Below are 27,790 nucleotides of genomic sequence, written 5' to 3' on the forward strand. Positions count from 1 at the left end.
AATCAACAGCACAGTCCTGTGCTTGTCGTCTCAGAAGCTGGACTGGGCAAATCTGTCCTCCCCCCTCCCCGCTGTGATTCGTTCCTCGCATGTTTGTATGCAAATCTGCCCGCTATAAAAAGTCTTCTTACCAGTTAGAAACTTTAATGAACACAGAGAACAAAGAATCCATTTCCTAGGAATGGCGGTGCTCCCAATTAAGGATTCCACCCACTTCCTCCCTAGTTACCCACATCACTACTGCATCTTGTAACCTGAGCTCTTAACCACTGTCCTTTCTGTGCTGCCACCTTATCTGCTCTTCTTGACCTTCGGCTGAGGATGCTTTCCAGAGACAGTGAATCTGTTAACTCCCTCCCTCCCAGTGCTTCTTCTCCTAGTTGTTCCCCATCAAATATTTCCCAGCTTCTGCCTTCTGAACGAAGGCGCTCTGTGAACTACTGTTCCAAATCTATACTATCTTCCTACTCCTGGGAAGAGTCAGGATCCTGATCAGGAGCAGGGGGAGGCTCCCACCATTCCTCCTCAGTGCAGCCCTCCTCAGCACGGTCCCTGACACCCCTCCCTTTACATGGAGCAGCTTCCTGACACATCAGATCCTCGTCCTCCTGCCTGCCATTTCCTGCTTGTTTCTGTTGCCACTGTAAGATTTAAGCAGGGTCCTTTACTTAAGGCAATCAGCCATTACTAGTTATAACAGGACAAGCAATAAAAGGGAAACAAGAACAACAACAATAATAAAACTTTTTATTATTTATATGCCGCCCATCTGACTGGGTTTATATATTGCTTAATTGCCAAAGTTTCTAAGTGGTATACATCCAAATTAATTTTATTTATTCATTTCATAAATTTATACACCATTGATTGCAAAAAAATCTTAAAGAGGTTTATGAAAAGAATAAAGTTAAAAACAACTATTTAAAACATTACATTAAAAAAAAACAGTGAGAAACTAAAAAGCAAGTTAAAATACACATCATTGTTCTACGAATCTGGATAGGGTTTCTAAAAGGGATTTACTTGTATACTAATAGCACTTTGAACTTGGCCCAGTAGCAAATCAGCAACAAGCACAGATCTCTGAGTATATGCTGACAATGCCTCCGTCCTGTCAGCAATCATGCTGCAGCATTCAGCACCAACTGCAACTACTGGATTAAGCCCGAGGGAAGCCCCAAATTTCACATTCCAAAGCATACAATGGATAGGACCAATTACAATAAATCAGAAAATCATGGGAGGAAACGTAACATTCCTGTTCCAAACAGAAAGGCCTTTGTCAAACACCTGAAATTTCAACAGGGAGAGAGGGGTCTTCCTAAACTCAGCTGGGAGGGTGTTGCACAGAATTTTGGACCCACAAATCTAGGGGGTGTGAGCTGTACATCTGACCCAGGGAGAACCACTAAGGGAGACTCCCCTGCAGATCTCAGAGACCAGGCAGGAATATCGAGGATTAGGCAGTCTTTTGAGTTATCCTGGTCCCAAGCTGCTAAGGGCCTTTTAAATTAATATGTGGATTTTGAACTGAGCCCAGTAGCATCCAAGCAGCCAGCCCAAGAGCCACAGTTACATGCTGGCAGAAGTGTGTCACCACCTGCAGTCTATAGCTAGCCAACTGTTTTGCACCAGCTCAACTGCCTCATAGGGGCAAGACCTACTGAGAAAGGAGATTTCGCTCAACAATTAGTGTTTGCACAGGGGGGGGGGGAAGCTAGAAAAGTGTTCATGAAAATAAGTTTTTAAAATCAAATGTCGCCTGTTTTTTCCTCTTTTTTGATATATGCTCCCATTCTCAGACAGTTGAACTGCAACCACCATCATGGCTGCCCTTCGGCCACGCTAGCTGGGGCTGAGGAGTTGGGGGCCTAATGAAATCTGGAGGGCCATGATGTTTCCTGTCCCTGCACATTCCTAGACCATTTGAGAGAAGACTTGGTGGACTGGAGAAAGCTCACCGGCCCCCAAAGGATCTCCGGTGGACCATGAAGCTGAAATAACGGCGGAAACACCAAACATTACGGAAGGGGGGGGGAGATGAAGCACACCATCTTGAGCAGAACGTTTTTATTTCTTTATAAACACTCAAACGATGTTGTGCCGCAAGAAAGGCCGGTCTTTTTTTGTTCCCACGTTCTTCAAACCAGTTGTATTGTTACCCCAAAATTGTACATAACTCAGGTTGCTTTGCTACCCCAAGATCGCTGCTTCTGTGAAGCTTGTGAGAAAGGTGTAAGAAAAGGTGGGGGGGGAGGGAAGATGGCCGCTCCCCATTGGGGACCTGGTGGAACCCCCAACCTTTTAGTTTGCAGAAGCCTCTGGGAAAGGAGGCTCCACTCTTAGGTATCGCCAGTCAATAGCCTCTTAAGAGTGCTCTCTTCCGTGTTGTCTACCAGCCTTCCCCAACCTGGTGCCCTCCAGATAATCTTAGCGACTTCTCCCCTCAGCCCCAGCCAACAGGAACTGTTCAAAGGCATTTAAGCAGCAGCCCTCATAGCACCTTACAGAATTCAATTTCAGGGAAGTTTAGTGTTGTGTGAAGAAGGGCTCCTTTTTTCGTGCCCTGAAGCCACATCCCCTGCCAATTTCACTGGGGTGAGTCCAGCTTTCCATGGTAAAGGGGGGAGGACCTTATTTACTCTTTCTACAGGCTTATACATCTCATGTCCTCTGTCAATCATTTAAAAACATTTACGGTAATAACCACCCTTCCTCCAAGAAAGCAACAAACTGAGTCCTACTCTGAGTAAACCCACTTAATTATTTTTTAAGTCCATTGTTTTCAACAGATCTTCTATGTTGGCCCCAGAAGACATTCCTTTATACAGTGGTACTTCGCTAGATGAATGCCTCGCAAGACGAATTTTTCGCAAGACGAATGCGTTTTGCGATTTCAATGGAGACTCGCAATACGAAGTTTCCTATGGTGCGCTTCGCAAGACGATTTTTTTCGTCCCATAGGGTGCCTTCGCAAGATGAATTTTATTCGTCTTGCGAGGCACCCTATGGGAAACCGCACTCCAATGCGTTCCTATGGGAGCCGCTTCGCAAAACAAATTTTTCGCTATACGAAGCGACTCGCAGGACGAATTAAATTCATCTTGCAAGGCACCACTGTATTGTGCCCTTAAGATGATTTGTGCTTTGTTATACATGAATACATTTTGCACCTGGAAAAGTTTTTTTGGGGGGGTGGATTTGGAGTGCTTTGTTTCTAATGCCAAGGTCGCAGGTTCAATCCCCGTACAGGGCAGCTGCAAGGGTTCGGACTAGATGGTCCTCATAGTCCCTTCCAACGCTACACTTATAGGAGTCTATATTCCGTAGCTCTCTGCTGAAATCCTGCAACTTGTTTTGGTCCCACCACAGCATAAGAATGTCCCTCCAGACAGCAATTGTTCCATAACATCGGGAAGCATTGCAGAACAATTGATAACATGGAACAATGTGTGGAAGGTCCAGTATAATTTTTCCATTTCATGCTCTATTATTGCATCAATGTCATGTTGTTAACTATACCCACAAAAAAACCACTGGTCCGGAGGTGTCAGAATGAGGTAACTGTGCCCCTGAAGGACCAGGGGCACAGCCTGGGAGTCATTTTGGCCTCACAGCTGTCCATGGAGGCACAGGTCAATTCTGTGTCCAGGGCAGCTGTTTACCAGCTCCATCTGGTACACAGGCTGAGACCCTACCTGCTCGCAGACTGTCTCACCAGAATGGTGCATGCTCTAGTTATCTCCCGCTTGGACTACCGCAATGCGCTCTATGTGGGGCTACCTTTGAAGGTGACCCGGAAACTACAACTAATTCAGAATGCGGCAGCTAGACTGGTGACCATAGCTGCCAAGTTTTCCCTTTTCTCGCGAGGAAGCCTATTCAGCATAAGGGAAAATCCCTTTTAAAAAGGGATAACTTGGCAGTTATGCTGGTGACTGGGAGCAGCCACCGAGACCACGTAACACTGGTCTTGAAAGACCTACATTGGCTCCCAGTACGTTTCCAAGCACAATTAAAAGTGTTGGTGCTGACCTTTGAAGCCCTAAATGTCCTCGGTCCAGTATACCAGAAGGAGCGTCTCCACCCCCATTGTTCTGCCCGGACACTGAGGTCCGGCGCTGTGAGAAGCCAAGTTACAGGGAATCCGGCAGAGGGCCTTCTCGGTAGTGGCACCCACCCTGTGGAACGCCCTCCCACCAGATGTCAAAGAGAAAAACAAGTACCAGACTTTTAGAAGACATCTGAAGGCAGCCCTGTTGAGGGAAGCTTTTAATGTTTGGCGCACTATTGCATTTTAATATTTTGTTGGAAGCCGCCCAGAGTGGCTGGGGAAACCCAGCCAGATGGGCAGGGTATAAATAATACAATTATTATTATTATTATTATTATTATTATTATTATTATTATTATCATCATCATCATCAGATTCGTCCACAACGTCAATCTTAAACCAGGCACCAAGGGCGATGCTATCACAGCTGTGTCAACAATTGTTTTCCCTCTGAACCACTGAGCAGTGGTATTAAATATTGCTTGAGAATAAACAATCTTGGTAAGCCAACTAAAATATTTTGTCTACACTGATAAGGCCAGAAGAACGATGTCAGAAACCACAAAAGCCCTTGAAGAGCTTTCCATCAGTGGCTTTTAAGGAGGTCTTTGGGGCTAAGTGCGTAGACCTACAAAACAAAAAACAACCTACCTATATTATATTGGCCTACTGGGTTTATTTTTTAAAAAGCACCACTGCACCACCCAATATGTACTTAATCTGTGATGTTTTTCATGTCTTTGGTTCTTCCAAAGGCCTAGAAGGGATTTGCTCCATGTACAACCCTTTGGACTGTTTCAAAAAAGTCGATCTATTGCTAATCCCCAAGCAAAACTTCATACTCTGCTGCCGAGAGTCAAGAAGGACCAATGTGATTGTGTCAGTGTTGAACATGGCCAGTGAGATAAATGGCAGAGATAGGAAGCCAAAATTAATGTATTACTGGATTCCAGTTCCCAGTTAACCACTTCCTTGTTCCTGTGGGGCCTTTTCCCAGTAACAATGAAGTGATTACAGGAGACACACATGCAAGTCTTAAATGCTGTCAGGGTGACAAGGGAGCCAATTTATTTTCTGTTGCTCTACAGCAGGTATGGAGAACCTTTGGCCCTCCAGATGTTTCCATGGAGGCGCAGGTTGCATCCACAGCAAAGGTGGCATTTTTCCATCTCCGCCGCATCAAGCAGTTGGTCCCTTACCTCTCTCGCCCCGATCTGGCCACAGTGATCCATGCGACGATCACCTCCAGGCTTGACTATTGTAACTCGCTCTACGCAGGGTTGCCCTTAAAGCTGACCCAGAAACTCCAGCGGGTGCAGAATGCCGCAGCGAGGCTCCTTACAGGGTCCCGGCCGTGGGATCACATTCATCCAGTGCTTTACCAGCTGCACTGGCTCCCGGTGGAGTACAGGATCAGGTTTAAGGTGCTGGTTTTGACCTTTAAAGCCCTATGCGACTTGGGACCCTCGTACCTACGGGACCGCCTCTCCTGGTATGCCCCGCGGAGGACCTTAAGGTCCACAAATAATAATATTCTGGAGATCCCGAGTCATAAGATGGCTAGATTGGCCTCTACTAGAGCCAGGGCCTTTTCAGTACTGGCCCCAACCTGGTGGAACGCTCTTTCCCAGGAGACCAGGGCCCTGCGGGATTTGTCATCTTTCCGCAGGGCCTGCAAGACAGAGCTGTTCCGCCTGGCCTTTGGGTTAGACTCAGCCTGACCCCTGTGTTTTTCTCCCTCATGGCTTGGATTTATGGCCTACTTGAAATGAGGCTGCACTTTAAATTTGAATACTGTATTTTAATCTGTATTTTAATTAATTGTATTTATGATTTATTGTGGTTCTGTTGGTGTCAGCCACTTATGGCCTACTTGAAATGGGGCTGCACTTTAAATTTTGATACTGTGTTTTAATCTGTATTTTAATTAATTTGTTTTTATGTTTTATTGTGGTTCTGTTGGTGTCAGCCGCCCTGAGCCCGGTTTTTGACTGGGGAGGGCGGGGTATAAATAAAAATTATTATTATTATTATTATTATTATTATTATTATTATTATTATTATTATTATGTTGCCGGGAAGCATGGCCGACGGTCAGGGACGATGGGATCTGTAGTCCAGCAACATAGAAAGGGGCAAAGGCTCCTCTATTACTGCTCTAGATAGCACCCGAACCAACAGATTCAAATAAGAACAAAAAGAGATTTTGATGAAACATTTGGAAGAAGAGTTTGGATTTGATATCCCGCTTTATCACTACCTGAAGGATAGTGATTCTCCTTTCCCTTCCTCTCCTACAACAAACACTCTGTGTGAGTGGGGCTGAGAGACTTCAAAGAAGTGTGACTAGCCCAAGGTCACCCAGCAGCTGCATGTGGAGGAGCGGAGACGCGAACCCGGTTCCCCAGATTATGAGTCTACTGCTCTTAACCACTACACCACACCAGCCACCACACCCTGAAACGTAGCTCTTTTGGCTGTCGAAAGGTCGGTTCTCCTGTACCGTGCCAGCTGGTCATTGTGGGAACAACTGTTAAGAAATCAAAGCCTGAGCTTTGATTTTGATTTTCCTCTTCCCTCCCTGTCACCCTTTCCTCATGTGTCGTCCTTTTTTTTTTTTTTAAAGATTGTAAGCCTGCGGGGTCAGGATTGACTTTTTCTGTTTGTAAAGCCACTCCAGGAGCCTTTTTGGATGAAGAGCAGGCTCCGTATAAAAAAATAAAAATAAATGGCCGTACTTCTAAAGGGTTTCTAGCAAAGGGAGGTCCTTCCCAATGATGTAAGAATAAGAGAGCCAGGGTGTAGTGTTTTGTTTACTTTAATAATATTTCGGTATTAATTGCATTTAACCTTTCCCACAAATGATTCCTGTGTGTATTTTGTGACTCGCAAGCCTCCCTCCTGTGCTGCATTCCACCTCCAATAACCCTGAAATGTGTTACAAATGGCCATTCAGGGTGTTCTAGTTGGCACCAGAGCGTAAATCCAAACTTTTCATTAAAACTTCCTGGAGAAAGGAGAAGGAAGGGAAGTGAGATAAGGGAATGAATGTCAACAGCCCAACAAAGGCCTGGTTGCTAGAGAAACTGTGATAGGAGGACATTTGAGACCCGTGGCCTGGGCACATTTGGGTCACTCCAAGGTGATTGCAGGGGTGAAGATACCGATATGGAGCCATGTGTGTTTTAGTTCTGATGTCCTGTAACCTTTCCTGGTGTATGTAGAAGAAGGTTTATATTTCAAGAATTTTTAGATGTTCTGTGGCTTTTTGTGTGCCGCCTATGAAACCCTTGTGCCAGACTTCTTCTTAGGTGGCGGTTCGGCTAGAACAACCACGTTAAGTTGAGCTCTGCCCTATGGCAATATCTATAATAATAAACGCCAGGCCCCTCCTTGATGCTGGGCTTGGAATTAAATTCCTGGGTCCCATTTTAAAAAAAAAAAAAGATGGTCCCTCACCCGCGTAACGAACAGAGCGGTGCGGAAGCAAGTTATTACCTTGCCACACAGGTGGAGGTGCTAAGAGTTGGCGCTGGGAGCTTCTGCATGCAAAGCATGTTCTCTAACCGCTGATCCTACTGCCCTTCCTCTTTCTTGAAGAATGCGATGGGCCACGAGACCCTTGTATGGGCGGGAAGAGGCCGAGCAAGAGCCTGCAGCAAGCACGAAGCCAGTTGCAAGCTTCTCTGCGGCCGTCACAGGTGCTGAAATCGCTCAGAACTGTGGCACCATCAGGGCTGGCTGTTGGGCCCTGTAATCTGGAGCCTCAAACAGCAGAATGAGGAGGAGGGATTCCCAAACACAGCAGTGGCCGGCTTGCCACCTACGAAAGAAATACACATTCCCTCCAAAACAGACGTCCCCTGTACCATCCTTCTCCAACATGAGCATTGTCCACAGCCTAAACTACCTAGGTGCACCACTGAGGAGGCAGGAACCAGGAGGGGCAGAATGGGGATAGGGAGATTCTGGCCCCTCCAGCCTCCGTTCTCTGCCTGGCTGGTTGTATTTTTGGCAGGCATTTGAGCTGCCCCCCACCCCATACCGGTGATGGATTCGTGATGCATAGCAGGATTTCCATAGCAGGTGGGCAAGGGGAGATTCGGCTCGCTCACCTGCTGAAGAGAGATGGCTGCTGGCCGTTAAGGGGCTCAGAAAGGAGAGGAAACAGAGAAGTCCCTCCCTCCCCACTCAAACCATTGAGAAATGCTGCTCTTGACCAGAGCAAGCAGCTGGATTTGCAGACAGTGGGGGGGAAAGGATCAGGAGGCATGACGGAAGCAGGGCCAGCTCACCCATTGGGCATGGTGAGGCAGTCGCCTCAGGTGGCAGGCCGGAGATAAGCTGAAAGGGGTGGCGGACTCCCCCCCCCCAGGAATGCGCCACTTGCTGCCTCCTCTCCAGCATCGTATTCTCTCCCCTGCCACTTTCAGCACACAGGGTCTGCCTCCAGTCGCCTCAGGTGGCAGCAGGGCACCATTTTCTGTTTTGCTTCAGGTGGCAACATGTCTTGGGCCGGGCCTAGGTGGAAGGGAGCATGTGTGTGGGGGGGGGGGTAGGTAGGAAACTAGCACAAGGAAGGTGACAGAAGTGGGGAAGGAGTCCAGCCTGCCACCTCCCACGGCCTTTTTTGGACCAGCTCCCCTGTCAGGGACTGGCTGGATGAGGAGCAGTGGGGGACGCCGCCTGACCAAGAGTCCCTCCTCCCCCTCCATGGAAAGTGCAGAGGGAGAGGATTTGGCTCCTGGTGGTGGGAAACCGGCCACCACCCCAGAGGAGGGGATGAGCTGGGAAATACTGGAGGCAAGGAGCTCGAGGGATAGTGAAGAGGCAGAATCAGACAGGTGCCGCAGCACAGGGCAGGGACAGGAGTGAGACTTGGCAGCTCTCCCACAGAGCCGCTCTTTACAGCTTCTCTGCTGAAACAAAACAAAACAAAAAATCCCTTCCAGTAGTACCTTAGATACCAACTAAGTTTGTTATTGGTATGAGCTTTCGTGTGCATGCACACCTCTTCAGATACCTTCAGCTTGCAGGCCCCTCCTGCCCCAGAACAAGGCATTTATTGCATGTTGCCGAGCAGAGAACCAGGCAGACACGGAGAGGGTCCCTTGGAGCTCACCGTAGACAGAAGGAGGGGCCTGACACAGAGGGCCAGGGAGTGAAGGGGGAGCTACAGGCCAGTCCAAGCAACTGCTTCATCAAGACAGGAGCAACCTTTAGAAGTCTCTGTGTGTTCTTAGTTCTGCTTTCCTTAACAAAGAAACTAACTGTAAGTTAGCCAGGGTTTTGCTCTTTTTCTCTGATCTGCAAACGACCTGCTCTCCTTGTCGACTCCCAGACATCCCCCCCTCTACCCGATCGATTGCTTTAGAAGGCAACAGAGGCTATGGGGGACCTCTTTTTTGCCACGGCCCTCACTCACAGAGGTGCTCCTTTGTTGTCTTGTTATGTAGTCTGTAATCAGTTTTTGTTTAGTACAGACAAAACAACTCCCCAGTCCCCCCCAAAAAACCCCGCCCCACCCACAGCCCGCCAACCTCTCAGTGGTGGTGCTTGATGAAGTTGGAGTTGTCGCTGAAGCGCTTGCCGCAGACAGAGCACTCGTAGGGCTTCTCTCCCGTGTGGATCCTCTTGTGGACGATGAAGTTGGAGTAGTCGTTGAAGCGCTTCCCGCAATCGGGGCACTTGTAGGGCTTCTCCCCCGTGTGGATCCTCTTGTGGCGGATGAGGCTGGAGCCCGTGTTGAAGCCCTTCCCACAGTAGGAGCACTTGTAGGGCTTCTCCCCGGTGTGCACCCGCTGGTGGATGAGGAAGGCGGCCCGGCTGACGAAGCTCTTCCCGCACTCGGAGCAGTTGTACCACCTCTCCCCCGAGTGGATCCTCTCGTGCGCGATCAGGTTGGAGCGCCGCCGAAAGACCTTCCCGCACACGTGGCAGGCATTATCCCTCTCGCCGGGGAGGAGAGTCCCCGGCTGCATGGCGCTCTCGTCTAAGTCCTCGTATGTCCCCTGGGAGTTGATGAACTTCCCTGCTTCCCGCTCCAGGCAAATCCCGCCGTACAGCATCTCGGAAGGTTCCCCTGGACCGGGGCAGTGGGGAACGGTCTGTTCGACCCTTCCAGACAACATCCAACGTGGCTCCAGCTCTCCGGAAGCTTCCGGGTCATTCTTCTCCGGGCTGGACAACTTCTCGTCACCTGCTAGAAAGGGCAAAGGAATGGCGTTCATTAAGGACAGGGGTGGGGAACTGCCTGTAACCCTCCAAATTTTCATAGAAACAAAGAATCGTAGGAGTTGTAAGGGACCATGGGGGCCATCTAGTCCAGCCCCCTGCAATGCAATAGTCTTTTGCCCAATGTGGGGTTTGAACCCATGACCTTGAGATAAAGAATCTGTCAAACACCAACTCCCATCAGCCCCCAGTGTGGCCAGTGGCTCTAGGATGAAGTCCTTTTCAATATGAAAATAATACTGATGATAATAATAAATCCCCACACATAGAAGAGTAGCACACAGGGAAATGGACTCAATAGCATACAGCAGGCCTCCCGAAACTTCGGCTCTCCAGATGTTTTGGACTACAGTTCCCATCTTCCCCGACCACTGGTCCTATTAGCTAGGGATCATGGGAGTTGTAGGCCAAAACACCTGGAGGGCTGCAGTTTGGGGATGCCTGGCATAGAGTATTGTATCAAGGAGCATTCAATTTTGCGGGGAAGAATGTTTGACCATGAAATGGGCTCCCTTGGGTGACGATGGACCCTCCATCATTGGAGGTTTTTAAACAGAGGTTGGCTGGTCGTCCGCCCGGGATTCTTCAGCTGTGATTGCTGCAATCCAAGGTTGGCCTGGATTACCCTTGGTGGGTAAACTTTATGATTCTAAGCTTCCCTCTGCCGCATTCCATACACACACAAATACATGCACACAGCCAGAAGTGGCACATGCCAGCATTAGGCTGCCCTGCTCAAGAGAAAACAAGGACAGCATTGAGCTATCAGGCTTGGCAGGACGTCTCCCAAAGGCCACAAGGGCGAAGAATCAGAGCAGGAGCACACACTGGGCACTGAGCCAAGGGGAGTTTTGGAAGGAGGTGTGAGGGCTCTGACAGGGTGCTAGGGTCCTCCTGCCTCCTTTCCAAAGCCCAGTTAGCGCTTCCCCAGCTTTTGGCCTTGCACAGGGCACCATAGTACCCAAAGAAGACCCAAAGGTCCCAAGTTCAATCCCCAGCATTTCCAGGTAAAGCTGGAAGAGTTTTCCCTGCCCACCAAGCCACTGGCCATCAATGTCGACAATTCTGAGCCAGGTAGACCGATGGCAACTCCTGCCTCCCATGTCCCCAACAGCAGCCCAGTCATTGGGGTGCAAAGGAGGCTGTGACGATGTTCAGCTCGCCCCCGAGCAACCACTACCCCTCAGAGATCCTTACGCAGCAAGGGGGCGTCTCCTTCGCTTTCCTCCTTCATCCCGCCAAGCAGCGGCCTCTGCCAGGTGTTCGGAGGAGCCTTCTCCGCAGAGTCTTCCTCCGCAAATGGGCGGATTGCCTGAAAACAGGGAAGAGGATCCCGTTCAGGGGAGACACAGTTGTCAAGGGGGCAGGAACAGTGGATGGATTCTACCCCCCTACCTTGCCAGCAGTGCACCAACAAAGGAGGAATCATGGTTGCAGGGGTTTGTGCGCTACGGAACTCTCAAGCTGGATTACTGCAGCCCATTCGCCATGGGGCTGCCCTCGTGTTGGAGCAAACACTTATCCAAACAAGGAATTAATCTACACTGGTGCCAGGGGCTGATCTGGATCGGAGGACTGGGGAATGCAATCGCAGGGAGAGGAGCTCCTAACAAAAAAAGGAAGGGGAATATCCCTGCCCCCCCTTCTCAGCATTTCCAGAAGCAGAGAAACAGGCAGAGACAGAAGCTGCACAGTTGAGAGAGGAGCTACCCAGCTTTGCGATAGTAGCTAAGCAACCAGAAGGGAGGGAGCAACTGGGTGATACATCAATCGAGAGTGGGGGGAGCTCCCTCCTCCCGAACTCGGAAGTCTGAGCGAGTCAGAGAACAAAGGAGGAGGGACATCCCATTTGTGCACTTCTTGCTGTGGAAGTGGGGAGCAGTCAGAGTAGGCAACTGCTATCCTTGCAGAGAGTTGCCATTCTGTGCTCGCAACATGATACTGTAGTAAAAAGTCTATAAATCTACCAAATGCTCATTAATACTTATCAGTGAGTTACCAAGAAGGGAGAAGGGAACTCCCGTACTTGACAACCGGTGAGTTATAACGTTAGAATGTGTTCTAAAAATGTGACACCAGAGCAGTGATCTGTCACCAATGGGAAATTGCATTGGGATATAGAGAGAGTGGGGTTTAAAATAATAATAATAATACCAGTACTATAATAATAGAGTTTTCCATAATAATAATAATCTAATAATAGCGTTTTCCAGTTCAGTGTAGCCAAGGAGTGCTTTCAAGCAAAAAAGTCAGGCCAGCAACCCTCTAGATGCTAGATGGAGTAGAGCCATGCCTCGACATCTGAAGGCTTCGACTTCCGAAATCGAAGCCTCCGGAAGTCCTCCCAGCGTGCATGTTCTGCACCTGCACAGAGTGCCGTGCGTGGTTGGCGCATGCGCAATGTGCGAAATCGCGCTTCGCGCATGCGCTGTTGTGGCACTTCGGCAACCAAAAACCTCGGCTTATGAAGTCGACCGCGGAATGGATTGTCTTCGTAAGTCGAAGTACCACTGTAGTGGCAAAACTAGCAGCATCTAGCCTGCTATTCTGGGCAGCCTTCAATAATTCAAGTACATTGCTAGGGGAGAAGAAACCTAGGGAAAGAGGTTACAGCTCAAGGGGTAGAACATTGGCTCTCTGTGCAGAGAGTCCCAGTTTTAAGCCCTGGAATATCAGGAGGGCTGGGAGACACCCCCGCTCTGCCATCAATGTGGACAATGCGTAGCTAGAAAAACTAAGGCCTCACTTGGCGCGAGGCATATTTCATTTGAATCTAAATCAGCACTTTATAATATCCAGAATTGCAAGTCTTCCTCCTCCTCCTCCTGCCTTTGTTTTCCTCTTGAGTCTTCTTTGCTCCCCATCCCCCTTGTCTCCTTTAAACCCAAAGCTTGCCCATCCCCTCTTCCCAATAAACCTCCTGTCCCCAGTGCCCTCCCCACATCCAGGGCCAGCCACACTCACCTGCTGCTCTCCCACCCGCCCCTCGTCCTCCCGCCGCCTCAGCAGGAAATCTTCCGCCAGGATCACTGCCTGGGTGCAGGTCTGGGGGCTGCACTCCCGGACCCAGCTCTGCATCTTCGTGGGCAGGATGGCCAGGAACTGCTCCAGGATGACCAGCTCCAGGATCTGCTCCTTGGTGTGCCTCTCCGGCTTCAGCCACTGGTGGCAAAGCCTCCGGAGGTGCCGGCAAGCTTCGCGGGGCCCTTCCGCTTCCTGGTAGCCGAACTGCCGGAAGAGGCGGCACTCTTCACGTGAGCTGGCAGCCTCCTGGGCCTTCCTACAGTCCGACTTGTCTTTGGCCAGGAGGCCCCTCTCGGCCTGGGAGGCTCCTCCGCTCAGACCAGGCAGGGTTTGGGAGTCTGGCTCCCACCTAGGCCACCGGCTGGTGGCAGCCATCCCATCAAAAGGGGTCAGGGAAGTCTGTGCACTGTTTCTTGGGAGTTGTGGGCTGCCCCCGTCCGCCTGGGGGGACTCCAAGGCCTTCAGGAACTCCTGCAGCTGAGATTCCCACCGCTGCTGCAGGCCTTTGCGGGGCTCCCGGGTCGCTTCCTCAGGGGCAGTTCTTTCCCAGAAATCCCGGATGCTCTCCGCACGGATGACACAAGGGCCCCTCCCTCTGCCTTTCCCCGCCTCGGGCCCCGCGGGGTTCTGCTCCCCCACCCTCTTCTCTTGCTCGGCCTGCTGAAGACCTGGCGCCGACGTATCTCTGGACTCCGCAGCCATTTCCACCCCCACCCCACCCTCAGTCGATTCTGTCGGTCAGCCCTGGAAGCACCACCAAGTCCTGAACACTCAAAGCAAGGAAATTGTGTGCAGGGGGAAGCAAATGCCGAACAGGCCTGGCCCCTGAAACAGAAAAACCAGAGGCCAGAATCAGAGAAAGGGTGTTAGTCAAGCACGGGCAGCCTTTTCTACCCAAAAGCCAGGTTTCCCTCAGAGGTCATCCTTTGTGGGTTGCAGGTGGTCAGTGGTCAGAGCTGGGGCTGATGATGGGCACAGCCAGAGGCAGATAATGTTATAGATCATTTAATCTGGAATAAAAACTGCCCAGCTTCCGATTCTTCCCATGGCCAGCTCAGATTAGAATTCACAGGTCTGCTCAGGAGTAAGCCCGATTTGGTGTGCTGGGAATCTTAGAAAAGCACATCAATGCCTTTTTTAAAAAAGTTCAACAGAAAAAAGCTACTGTTCTGGAGAATTTAAGAGCGCAACAAGAGTCTGGATCAGGCTGATGGCCCATCTAGTCCAGCATCCTGTTCCCACAGTGGCCAACCAGGTGCCTGTTTGAAACCTGCAAGCAGCAGGATCCAAGCAAACAGGACCCACGGTACAAACCTGCTTTATCCCGAGTCAGACCGTTGGTCCATCTAGCTCAGTGTTGTCAAAACTTGCCAGCAGCAGCTCTCTATGATATTCCCAACGCTACCCTAAGATAATCAGGGTTTGAAGCTGGGAACTTCTCCATGCAAAGCAGATGCCTTTCCCTGCTGTAACTGGTCTATTTTCAAACCAGGAAATCAGCCCCACTGCCAAGCTCCTCTTACCTCCACGTTCGGAGGTAGTGCGTGCCTCTGAATGCCAGTTGCTGGGTATCACAAGTGGGGGAGAGCAGTGCTGTCGCACTCGAGTCCCGCTTCTGGGCTTCTCTATGAGGATTCTGGTTAGCCCCCATGAGCACAGGATGGGCCCTTTGGCCTGATCTTACGTTCCTGCGCTACGTTACCTCCACTGTTTCTCCTGGTGTGTTCGAGAGCCATACCCTGAACCTGCCAGCGTCCACATCTTGTACCCCCTGGCCAGGGTCCTTCCGAGCCCTCCTGCAACCCCACTGCAAATGTGCCCACGTCCTCATTTACGCGCAGTGCCCAGAACTTACCAGCAGCATCTGCACGTGGGACGTTTGAGGGCTTTTATATTAATTAATTTGCTTATTGCCTTGATCAAACAGCACAGAGGGAGAAAAGTGCACCACCTTCTGCAAATCAGGCAGTTGTTAAAAGGCAGAGGAGCAGGAGCTAAAGGGAGAAGTTGGCAACCCTCTTAGCTTGGAAAGTAGCCCCCTCCCTCTGCTGCCTTGGGCTTCCTGCCCATTTCCCACCTCCCACCCTGGATCCCTCCCCTCACAATTGCCCCCCAAGAGGATCACTTACCCCCTCCACCCCACTCCAACTCACCTGATCTCCCCCTCCCAGGAACAAGCACGGAAGGATCTGGGAAATTCAAAGGCCACTTAGCCACGGTGGGCGGGGCAGGAAGTGACCGCCACTGTTTACATCCCGCCCTCCGGCCACAACATCCGGTCCGCTCTAGGAAACCAAAGCGCGCCTCTTGTTCGTTTTAACCCCTTAGAAAGCGAATAATTCAATTAAATGAAATACAAAGCGGGGTTTGCTACCCATGGCTGAAATACATTCTTCCTGGAATTGTGAGCTGCGAGAGAGAACCACGCAGGGCCTCTTTTTGGGGTGTATAGGAAGCCTGCTTGTGCCGGTGAGAATCCTTGTCCGCCTAACCCAGTGCTGCCTGCTCTGGCTGGCAGCAACCCTCCAGGGTGTCAGGCGGAGAAGGGAAGGGCTGGGGGCCATAGGGCGGGAGAAAAGCCTTGCTTCTGGGGCTTCCCCCGGGCATTTGGTCGGTCCCTGTGAGAATCAGATGCTGGACCGGCTGGGTTGCCTTTGGCCTGATCCAAGGGGCTGTTATGATTGAATTCATACACTGCCCTTCATCCGAAGATCTCAGGGCGGTTCACAGCATAAAAATATAAAAATGATGCCCTTCTTAAACAATTGCACTGTGAGTCCGAAATGGCTGGAGGTCTCTGGTGTAGCAACCGCCTTCCCATTCATCTGTCTCCTGTTGGCTGCGATCACTGTCATTTATATAAAGGGCAAAGGACCTGTGGTCCTCAAGATATTATTGGACTCCCCTTTCCCATCATCCCTGAGTTCCCCAACATCTGGAGGACCACAGGTTCACCATGCCTCAGGGGCAAGCCACAGCTACAGCATCCTGGCTAAGTTCAAACGCTACTTTCCAACGGTGGGCGGAACAGGAAATGACCTCACGGGTTGCTCGCAGCCAGTCTCCCCTCCTCGCCTAAAAAAAATCTAGCCCCTCTGGGCATCGATTCGTTAGCTTTAACTCCTTCGTGCATCTGATCACCTTACGGTAGCTTCAATATGAGGGCGTAAACCTCCAAGGACCAGTCTGGGAAATCCTTGCTCTATAGAATTATATCTAGCTCCCCTATGGGGAAAGGTGCTTTTTAATTATTAGAGGCTTTTTAATTTATTTCTTAAATTTAAATTTATTTTTAATTTAATTTGGGACTTTTTAATTAGAGAAAAGGCGAGAAAGGAGGTAAAAAATGACTTGTGAGATGGGAAAAGGGGGCGCAGACCAACCCCATACATTTAAACCAGGCACCCCCAAACTGTGGCCCTCCAGATGTTTTGGCCTACAACTCCCATGAACCCTAGTTAACAGGACCAGTGGTCGGGGAAGATGGGAATTGTAGTCCAAAACATCTGGAGGGCCGCAGTTTGGGGGTGCCTGTTTTAAACAATGCACTTTGAAAGCACGTTGCTGCCCTCAAAGGACCCTGGGAACTGGAGTTTGCTAAGGGTGCTGGAAATTGTAGCTCTGCTAGGGCGAAGCTACAGTTCCCAGGATTGTTGGGGAGTGGGAGCTGTGTACTTTAAAGGTGCATTGGGTGTGCTTTAACAGTACGGCATGGATCCACTAACAAAAGGAGGGACTTCTTCACGCAGGGCATAAACTGTGGAAATCACAGCCACAAGATAATAATAATATCAATGATAATTTCTTATTTATATCCCGCTTGTCTGACTGGGTTCCCCAGCCACTTTGGGCGGCTCCCAACAGACTCTTAAAAGCACAATAAAACATCAAACATTAAAAACTTCCCTAAACAGGGCTGCCTTCAGATGTCTTCTAAAAGTCAGATAGTTGTTTATTTCCTTGACATCTGATGGGAGGGTGTTCCACAGGGCGGGCGCCACTACTGAGAAGGCCCTCTTGAAAGGAGGTTAGACAAATTCATGGAGGGTAAGGCTATCAACGGATACGAAACCGGACAGCTACGGTAGATTCTTCTTCCACTGTCATGCTTTGAATACAAGGTCCTGCTGGTGGGGGCGGGGCAGCAGCTTCCCATTGAGGCATCTGGTTGTCCACAGGATGCTGGACTAGACAGGTCATCAGTATGCAGCTCTGCAGGGAAGAGGATTGGGACAAAATCTCTCTCTTTAGTTGACCCTTGGGGTCAGGTCACTTCCAACTCTATGATTCTATGAAAACTAGAACTGTAGTTGGCTCTGCCTGTCACTGGCTCTCTGGCTCCACCTACTGTTGGTCTTCCTGCCATCTGCCCTACCAGTCCCAATGAGCACCAGTCCCAAAAAATTCTGGGGACTGTATTTTTCCCTTCACAGAGCTACAATTCCCAGCCCCCTTAATAAAAGGCAGTAACCAGGATTCTCTGCAGGAAATCATGTGTGCTTTAAATGTGCATTTGGTGTGAATCTGCCCAAACGTTTGGAGGAGGGTCACAGGAGGTTTCCCATCTCTGCTATAAAAATTACAAGGCAGCTGCAAAAGTCCTGAGGAAAACCATCTTTATTTTTTACAACCTATTTGAAAAACTACTGTAAACAATTGCACACAATGGTAGGATTGACAGAAAACCTGTAGTAAAAATTTGAACTATGGAATGATAAAATCATTATATTTTGCTTGTATATGTAAAATAGAAAATGCAAAAATAAAATATAAAAAAAGGAAAACCACCTTTCTTTTTTTAAAAGGAGGACCATGCAAAATGAAGATTTGGGGCTAATCGACACCCGAGCAGCAGGGCCTGCTTTGTGTCGTGAGGAAAGAGTGTCTTCAGGAAAAGCTAAGTCTGCCACAAAACCTTAACTGAACAGAGAGCAGGTGTAATAGAGATAAAGGTGTTAATAATAATTTTAAAAAGGACAGCTGGAATCTGTTTGCCTCAAAAGACATCCCCAAGAAACTTCAGTTCCACTAAACATGTCAGAAAGCTGAGTTCTGTAAGAGGGCCTCCAGTCTCATTGTGAGTGAATTCTGCACCATTTTTTTCATTTATGTTGTAAACCACCTTGTGATCTTCGAATGAGGGGTGGTATATAAATCAAATAAATAAATGAAGCAAATCATGCTTCAAACTAGGCAAGGCATTGGAAGTCAGTGACGGAGTGGAAGTTTCAATATTCTCCTTTAAAGCATTTGCAATCCTAGGGGCATCGGATTTTATCAGAGCAATTCTGGGTTTTTTGCAGGGGCGGTACGGGCAGTTACATCATTTCCCTTATCTGAGTCTTGTTCCCCCTGCCCCATGAAACTGCTCTTAAACTCACAACAGGAGAAGGAGACGAAAACCCACAGAAGGGAAGTAATAGTACCACTGTCTTCCGCTCCGGTCAGACCTCACCTGGAATACTGTGTCCAGTTCTGGGCACCACAGTTCAAGAAGGATACTGACAAGCTGGAACGTGTCCAGAAGAGGACAACAGAAATGGTCAAAGGCCTGGAAACAATGCCCTATGAGGAACGGCTTAGGGAGCTGGGTATGTTTAGCCTGGAGAAGAGAAGGTTAAGGGGTGATATGATAGCCATGTTCAAATATATAAAAGGATGTCATATAGAAGAGGGTGAAAGGTTGTTTTCTGCTGCTCTAGAAAAGCGGACACGGAGCAATGGATTCAAGCTACAAGAAAGATTCCACCTAAACATTAGGAAGAACCTCCTGACAGTAAGAGCTGTTCAACAGTGGAATTTGCTGCCAAGGAGTGTGGTGGAGTCTCCTTCTTTAGAGGTCTTTAAGCGGAGGCTTGACAGCCATCTGTCAGGAATGCTTTGATGGTGTTTCCTGCTTGGCAGGGGGTTGGACTGGATGGCCCTTGTGGTCTCTTCCAACTCTATGATTCTATGATTCTAAGTTGCATTGAGACTTGTTGCAGCTTTGGAGGAGAGAGGCCTCTTTGTAGTATTGTTGCTTGGATGAAGTAAAGGCTGCCACCTTACAAGGCAGTAAATAATACTGGAGGGACTAGCTTATATAATTTATATTGCAATTTATAATTTTTTTGTACCTCACTGGGTCATGATAAAATTAAACTCGAGGAGTTTCACAAGTAAAAAGCCAAAGGGGGGGGGAGCATGTAAGACCAAGGTTTGCTGTGGCTCGTTTCTGTCCCCATAAAGTATGGTTTACCATAAAGTAAGTTTCCAAATAACTGTTAGCAAAACTAGCAGGGTGAAATCAGAATCTGCAAAAAAAGACTATGAGCACCCTTTTCGTTTTCCAAAATGCTTCATCATCTTTATTTTATTTACCTTTTTTTTAAAATTTGTCACCTTCCAAACAACCCTCTGATGCAGATTATGATATTATTTTCATTTTTCAGAAGGGGCATTGCTGAGGCTCAGAGACAGAGGCTCTCCCCAGCTCACAGAATTGGTCCACGGCACTGGGGGCTTGTCCCCCAAGCGGGGTCTCTTATCTGCCCCCAAGACGGAGACGATGTTTTTCCCAGCTTCCAAACACTTCAGGGTCTTGTCCCCGTTATGGATCCTCTCATGTCGAATGAGGGTCGATTGGTGACTGAAGCTCTTCCCACACTCTGAGCATTTGTAGGGCTTTTCGCCCGTGTGAGTCCGGTTGTGCGCGATCAGAGATGACCGGTCGCTGAAGCTCTTCCCGCAGTCGGCGCAGGAGTATGGCTTCTCCCCCGTGTGGGTCCTCTTGTGGGTCGTCAGGGTGGAGCGGTCGCTGAAGCTCTTCCCACAGTAGGGGCACTTGTAGGGCTTCTCCCCGGTGTGGATCCTCTCGTGCTTGACCAGGTGGGGCCTCTGGCTGAAGCTTTTCCCGCAGTCGGAGCACTTGTAGGGCTTCTCCCCGGTGTGAGTCCTCTCGTGCAAGATCAAGTGCGACCGCTGGCTGAAGCTTTTCCCGCAGTCTGAGCACTTGTACGGCTTCTCCCCGGTGTGGATTCTCTGATGAGTGATGAGGACGTTCCTGCGGCAAAAGGTTTTCCAACAAACCGAACATTTGTACTGGGACTCTCCTGTCAGTGTCCTCTCGTGCACTATGAGATCGGACCCCAGCCTGAGGACTTGCCCCAAGTGAACCCCTGTGTTTTCCCGCCCACCTTTCAGGGCGGCTGCCTGTGGCATGATGCTGTCATCAAGGTCCTCGTACCCACCCTCAGAATTAATGAATTTCCCGCCTTGTGCTTCTGGTTTGTTTCCTTGCAGGTTCTCAGAGTCCTCCACTTGACCAGCGATGTTCTGCTCTTCTTCCCTTGACAACGCTACAAACGGCTCCAGTTCCTCAGGATTGCCCGACCGATTCCTCTCCTTCTGACGTGTCCCCGCAGAACATGCTAGAGTGGGGGGAAATAATCCAGGTATTATTATCCTCTGCTAACAGAGAAAGTGGGCGGAAATCAGGCTCAAGACAGGAAGGAAGTGTATGGTGCAGCCAATCGGAAGCCGCACCTTGGTTTTCGAACCGTTTCTGGAGTCAAACGGACTCCCGGAATGGATTAAATTCGAGAACCAGGGTATGATTGTATCAGGATAGCCACCCTTTCTCCCAGCAAGCCGCTGCAGCTTCAACATTCCCTTTTGCGATTTCAGAGCCCCACATTTAAAAAAATAAAAAAGAAGTAAAGGAAATAAAAACAAAAGCCTTACCAAGCAAGGTGGCATCTCTGTCAGCCTCTTGCTTGATCTCCCTGAAGTGAGGCCTCGGCCAGGTATCTGGTGGAGCCCGTTCCATCTCAGGGAAGGCCCGTACCGCCTCCTTGAACAGCACATAAGACAGAAACAGTGAGGGTCTCATTTTTAAAATAAAATAAAATACCAGCACACAGATTGTTGTGTTGCCTACCCATCCTCTTATTTCAGGACCATTGTGTTGAAAACTAGCCTGCTTAACCGGCCTACTTTTATTTCGGATCACATCTGCGTTCCAGATTGGAGGACCCGCAGCTCGCTTTTCCTCCAAACGAAAAGCGGGTGCCATGTTTCTGTTGACAATCAGCCCTGCCCTCTGCCCAACAAGAATCCTTATTTCTCAATTTGATTCTTTTAGATAGTTTTGTATGTTTTTGTGGAATTTTATGCATTGTGACTTGCTGTTGTTTTTATTGATTATAGTTTAGTAATTCTTTACTGCAATTGATAAGCGTAAACTGTTTAATTATTATTTGCTGGTATTTAATTTTACTATTACATTCTAATCAGTTATTGAATATTTTATATGAGTTGTTTATTTTAAAGTAACTGTGACTTTTTGTGTTGGATCAGCTCGTTATGCCCAGGACACTGAGATCCAGCGGCGAGGGCCTTCTGGCGGTTCCCTCACTGCGAGAAGCAAAGCTACAGGGAACCAAGCAGAGGGCCTTCTTGGTAGTGGCACCCGCCCTGTGGAACGCCCTTCCATCGGAGGTCAAGGAGATAAACAACTACAGTACCTGACATTTAGAAAACACCTAAAGGCAGCCCTGTTTAGGGAAGTTTTTAATCTGTGATATTTTAATGTATTTTGGTATTTGTTGGGAGCCACCCAGAGTGGCGGGGGAAACCCAGCCAGATGGGTGGGGTAGTAATAATAATAATAATAATAATAATAATAATAATAATAATAATATGTGTGTGATCTTTTCTGTCTATTTTGTTGTTTCTTCAGCTTGTAAGCTGCCTTGCGCATAGCAATATAGAAAGGTGGTATACAAACTAAAAGTGAAAATGAAATGAAATCCTGGCTAGTTCCCCCTAAAGCACGGGTGTCAAACACAAGGCCCGGGGGCCTAATCCGGCCCGCCAGACCTTGTCATGTGGCCCGCGTAGCCGCCGCCGACAATAGCCGCCGACAGTAGTTCTGGAGCCTGCGATTGGCCGAGGGTCAAAACCGGGGGCGGGGCTGCAGGCAGAGGCCGGGGCGCTGGAGCCGCGCTGACGGCCTTGGCCAGGGAATTTCAATTTTGAATGAGGCTGAGCGAGGCGGTGGCACAGCAGCCAGACGGGGAAGTGAGATGCAGGAGGAGGAGGAGGAAGCCCGCCGAGGTAGGAAAGCCATACAGGCGCCGCCGGTAAAGTTGGTGCCAGGACGGAGCAGCGCTGGATTTTTTTTTGGCGGGCTTTGCTGTTGTCTCCGAGAGCGAGTGAGGCGGCACTGGGGAGCCGCCGCCCGCCGCTTCCCTTCCTCTCCTCGGCTGCATCCGGGAGGTGGGCGAGCGAGCGGGTGAAAGGGACGCGGAGTGAGCCTGAGGGGGAAGTAGGCGAAGCGCAACAGCCGCTCTCTTGATGGAGCCGGGTTTCTCCTCCCTCTTCCGTTTTCTTCTCATAGACACTCGGGAGGGTGCCTGGCTTTTGCTCTGCCCCCCACCCCCGAGCCGCCCTTTGGCTTCTCAGTTCCGGCGGAGCTGCTCCCCGGGGGGCGGCCGGGACGGAGGCGGCGGCGACGGCACGGGTTCCTGCTCTTCCCGCTCTGCCGCCGCCTCCTCTCAGCCCCTCGTGATGTAGAGGTCCAGATGGAGTCGCCTTGCGGTTTGAGTAGGTGGGAGGGGAATTTTTTTGGGGGGGGAGGTTTTCAAGCCTCCTCTGCCTGCAGTCCCGGTAGGGAGAGGCGGCGGCGAAGACGACAACAGCGCGGGTGGGGGGAAGAGCAGCTCTGAGGCGAAGATGCACGTCCGCTGGGGCTGCCGCCGCCTTCCTCCTCGGGAAATCCACTGCCCTCCCTCAGCGCGAGGGGAAGGGACTCTGGCGCTGAGGAGGGAGGATGCAAAAGCAAAGCAGGGAGTTGACGCTGCACCGCATGTTCCTGCCCCTCTCTAAAGCATGGGGTGGGTTGCAGCGTGTGGCATCCTGCCTAGCGGGGTTTGGGTGTGCGCAGGGCGGGAGAGGGAAGCCCTCTTTCCATCTGCAGGTTTTTAATCCCAGCAGTGGCTTTCTCCTTCCTGCCGAAGGTTTAGTTGAGGCCCCCCCCCCGGAAGCCGTCGATCCCCACCTTTTGTTCAAATTTCCCTCATTTACATCCCCTCCCACACACGTGGCACGACGCAGGAATGTGATCCGCGTGGGGGCGGGAATGAGCTTACATTATTACAAAAAACAGCAATAATTGAATGCAGTGACAATAATTTATGATAATAAAGAGTGGACACATAGTCCTACAGACACAACCGGCCCTTTGAGGGTGACCAAACTGCTGATGCGGCCCCCGATGAATTTGAGTTTGACACCCCTGCCCTAAAGGTTACCCACAATTAACCCTTTTTGCAGTTGAGTTCACTCTCTTAATCAATGCAGACTTTCCTGGGACCGACTGCTACACCACTCTGGGTATTGCAGCTCTATGCAGACAGTCTCCTAACAACACTCAGTACTCTAAATAAACTACAGTTCCCAGGAATTTGGGGGGAAAGCCGTGACTGTTTAAAGCAGCACAACAGGGCTTTAAATGTATAGAGCGGCCTTACAAAGCCACTGGAACGAACCATATTAGGGCTGTAGCTCAGGCATCTGTGTTGCATGCAAGAGATGGGAATGTCCTCTGCTTGAAACCCTGCAGAGCCCCTGCCAATCCGTGTAGACAGTACTGACCTGCGTCTGACTTGGTATGGGCCATTTATTACGTTAAATCCTCTCACCTTCCCTCTGAGTCTCTCGTCCTCCTGCTGCCTCAATAGGAACTCCTCTGCCAGGGCAACGACTTGGGCGCAGGTCTCCGGGCGACATTCCTTGACCCAGCTCTGCATCTCCGAGGGCAGGACGGCCAGGAACTGCTCCAGGATCACCAGCTCCAAGATCTGCTCCTTGGTGTGCCTCTCTGGCTTCAGCCACCGGTGGCAAAGCTCCCGGAGCCGGGTGCAAGTCTCTCGAGGCCCCTCCTGGTAGCTGAACTGCCGGAAGTGTTGCCGCGGTGCATCAGAACCAGCTTCCTCCTCCTTCACTTTCCCACTCTCTCTCTCCTCTTTGGCTTCTCTTCCGGGATGTGGCAGGAAAGGGACCTGGCGTGGCCTGGCGTCACCTGGAGACGGGCCAACTTGGGCCTCATCCCGCAACGCCAATGTCCTCTGGCGCGGGTTTCTCCCGTCGGAGTGGGAAGACTCCATCGTTCTGAGGAACTCCTGCAGCTGGGCCTCCCATGGCTGCTGCGACCCCTTCTGTGGCTCTTGCTTGACGTGGCCCAACACGTTTCTCTCCCAGAATTCCCCCATACTCCCATCCTGCACGGCACGAGAGTCTTTCCCGAGGCCTTTTCCCACTTCGGCTGGGTCCGGCTCCTCCACTTTCATCCTCTGCTTTAGCACAGCACCGGGCGGTAGGCTCAAGGTCAGCGTATCTCCTGGCTCGGTGGCCATTTTCCTTTTTCAAGCCAATGGCGGGCGAAGCTCAAGCCGCGGCTAGCCAGTCCCACAAGAAGGTTTCGCTGCAAAAGGCGGGGAGAAAAAGAATCCAGGTGCTTCACAGGAAAGAAAGGGGTGCCCAGAGAAAGATTTTTCATCCTCTTAAGCCACAAAGAATCAGATGTGAGGGAAGTTTGGTTCTCCAGACGCTCCTGAACTACAACTCCCCCCGTCAATGTTTTCTGGGGTTGATGGGAGTTGTGGTGCAGCAACATCTGGAGAGACGAAGTTCCTTCTCCTGTCGTGCACAAAGGCATGTGGAGGGTGGAATCGGAAGCCTAATAAATTAGATCTGCCTGTGAACTTCTGCTTCATGTTGTTTAGTCGTTTAGTCGTGTCCGACTCTTCGTGACCCCATGGACCAGAGCACACCAGGCACTCCTGTCTTCCACTGCCTCCCGCAGTTTGGTCAAACTCATGTTCGTAGCTTTGAGAACACTGTCCAACCATCTCGTTCATCTGCTTCATAGCTCCTCATAATAAGTTTGCCTGCTGGATCAGGTCAAGGGCCTATCTAGTCCAGCATCCTGTGACTGACCAGAGGCCCCAATGGGAAACTGCCAGCAGGACCAGAGCACCAAAGCACTCTCACCTCCTGTGGTTTCAGAAGCAACTGGTATTCAGAAGCATTTCTGCCTCCAGCCGTGGAGGCAGAGCACAGCCTTTACGGCTAGTAGCACAGATAGATTTCTCCTTCCTGAATTTGTCCAATTCTCATTTAAAGCCATCCAAGCTGGCTAATAATAATAATAATAATAATAATAATAATAATAATAATAATAATTTATTATTTATACCCCGCCCATCTGGCCAGGTCTCCCAAGCCACTCTGGGCGGCTTCCAACAGAAGAATAAAACACAGTAATCTATTAAACATTAAAAGCCTCCCTGAACAGGGCTGCCTTCAGATGTCTTCTAAAAGTCTGGTAGTTGTTTTCCTTTTTGACATCTGTTGGGAGGGCGTTCCACAGGGCAGGCACCACCACCGAGAAGGCCCTCGGTTGTCATCACCAGAGTTGTTTATTATTATTATTATTATTATTATTATTATTATTATTATTATTATTGCTGCTGCTGCTATTCATTATCCTCTACTGGAATTATTATTGTCATAATAATAATAATTTTGAATTATGGTGCTGGAGGAGACTCTTGAGAGTCCCATGGACTGCAAGAAGATCTAACCTATGCATTCTGAAGGAAATCAGCCCCGAGTGCTCACTGGAAGGACAGATCCTGAAGCTGAGGCTCCAATACTTTGGCCACCTCATGAGAAGAGAAGACTCCCTGGAAAAGACCCTGATGCTGGGAAAGATTGAGGGCACAAGGAGAAGGGGACGACAGAGGACGAGATGGTTGGACAGTGTTCTCGAAGCTACGAACATGAGTTTGACCAAACTGCGGAAGGCAGTGGAAGACAGGAGTGCCTGGTGTGCTATGGTCCATGGGGTCACGAAAAATCAGACATGACTAAACAACAACAACAACAATAATTTATTATTATTTGTACTTTAATTATTTTTATTTATTATCAAAATCCTCATCATTTATTTGGCTTATTATAGCTATAATTTATTATTATCATTATTTATTGTATTATTATTATTAGTCATTATCCTATACTGGAATTATTGTTATAATTTATTATCATCATTATTTATTTGTACTTTTATTATTTTTAGTTATTATCAAAATCTCCCTCATTTTATTTATGATCAAAATCTTCCTCGTCATTTTTTGGGGCTTATTATAGCTATAATTTATTATCATCATTATTTATTGAAATAAATAATGATGATGATGTATTGGAACTATCTTAATAGAATTTCTCACCTATCCTTCACAGCACGCTCCCGGTGTGGGTTACAAAAATAGAAAAACGCAGGATTAAAATTCTGTTAAAACAATGTACACCTACAAGAACAGGGTGAATCCCAGAAACACACCTCTCAGGTGCAAAAGGGCAAGGGAAAAGAGGTGCATTGAAAGCTATGCAACGAAGGTGGCAGGTGCCCTCCCTTAAACCTCGCCTTTTCGTTTAATATTAGCAGACAAAAATATGCAAATAAAATACACTTAACAACGCAAGCCAACTTAAAACAAAACACAATATTTATCATCATCGTATACTATATGTCACAGTGTTCCATTTATTTACTGGGGGGGGGGTTGGGCTGGCTGCAAATGGGGGCCAGGCTCTTGTACCTTTAATTAATTGTGCAAAAGAGGTTCTTTCACCAGGTGCAGCTTAGCAGGACATGCCCTCTTTTGCACACAGAATTATTATTAAAGGTGCAAAAAGCTCTGCAGTCTTTGCAGCAGGTCACCCTGATATATTCAGAACCAGCAAAAGCTGGGAAGGAAGAAAACTTAAAAGGCGAGGCCCACTGACAAGATCATCCCTTCCTATTAGGTATACTGTACTAAGATTAGGAACCTTGTGTTTAGATGGGAAGCTACACTGAACAATGCACTAGTCCTCAAGGAACTGCGGTGGGGGGGAGAGAGAACAGGCTTGGAAAGAGAAGCTCCAGTGCATTTGCATGCACTCACCTGATCCCTTTTGCAAGGCTTTCTTCCGCCCCTTCTCCTCCTTCGATTTCGCCTTGGCGGCGCCTGGGAAATTCAAACTCCGCTTGGGTTTCCCACAGCAGAATAAGGAGGAAATGATCACAGAGGTGCCCTCGCCAAAAATCCACAGAGTACAGAGAGAAAAGGGAAGAGCGACACATTTCATGGTGCGAATAGCAAATTCCCGGGTTCACATTGGAGAAACCATTAAAAAAAAACAGTGCCAACGATCTGTTTATAGATATCTATGGAGAGATGCAGGATTTTACCGCGGTTTCCCAGCAGGTAACAGAAAAGTAACCATGGAAAAAGGATCGATAACTCCTCTCTTTTTTGGTGCATACAATTCAAGGTTGTGAGGTTTTTTTAAAAAAAAACATAAGCCTGACTTTGCAAATGATCCCAATGCAAATTTAGCCTATTATCCCTCAGATGGGCGGGGTATAAGAAATAAATAATTATTATT

At 49.2% G+C, this 27,790-nt stretch overlaps 2 protein-coding genes across 2 annotated transcripts; both read right to left on the minus strand.

The window, feature by feature from the left end:
- Positions 1–730: 730 nt before the first annotated feature.
- LOC148687095 (uncharacterized) lies at positions 731–15,652 on the minus strand. The gene is made up of 4 exons (XM_088664061.1): positions 15,466–15,652; positions 13,253–14,137; positions 11,486–11,600; positions 731–10,256 (listed from the first exon to the last, which is right to left on the minus strand). Exons 2-4 carry the CDS (start codon positions 14,012–14,014, stop codon positions 9,598–9,600), a joined length of 1,536 nt encoding a protein of 511 aa, XP_088520187.1. The 5' UTR covers positions 14,015–14,137; positions 15,466–15,652; the 3' UTR covers positions 731–9,597.
- Positions 15,653–19,630: 3,978 nt separating this feature from the next.
- On the minus strand, positions 19,631–27,628 carry LOC118081359 (uncharacterized). Its single transcript, XM_088663925.1, has 4 exons — positions 27,307–27,628; positions 23,995–24,776; positions 21,035–21,143; positions 19,631–20,721 (listed from the first exon to the last, which is right to left on the minus strand). The coding sequence occupies exons 2-4, from the start codon at positions 24,706–24,708 to the stop codon at positions 19,733–19,735; spliced, it is 1,812 nt and encodes a 603-aa protein (XP_088520051.1). The 5' UTR covers positions 24,709–24,776; positions 27,307–27,628; the 3' UTR covers positions 19,631–19,732.
- Positions 27,629–27,790: the final 162 nt, after the last annotated feature.

Source organism: Zootoca vivipara, chromosome 2 (assembly GCF_965207765.1).
Source record: "Zootoca vivipara chromosome 2, rZooViv2.hap1.1, whole genome shotgun sequence".
NCBI lineage: Eukaryota > Metazoa > Chordata > Lepidosauria > Squamata > Lacertidae > Zootoca > Zootoca vivipara.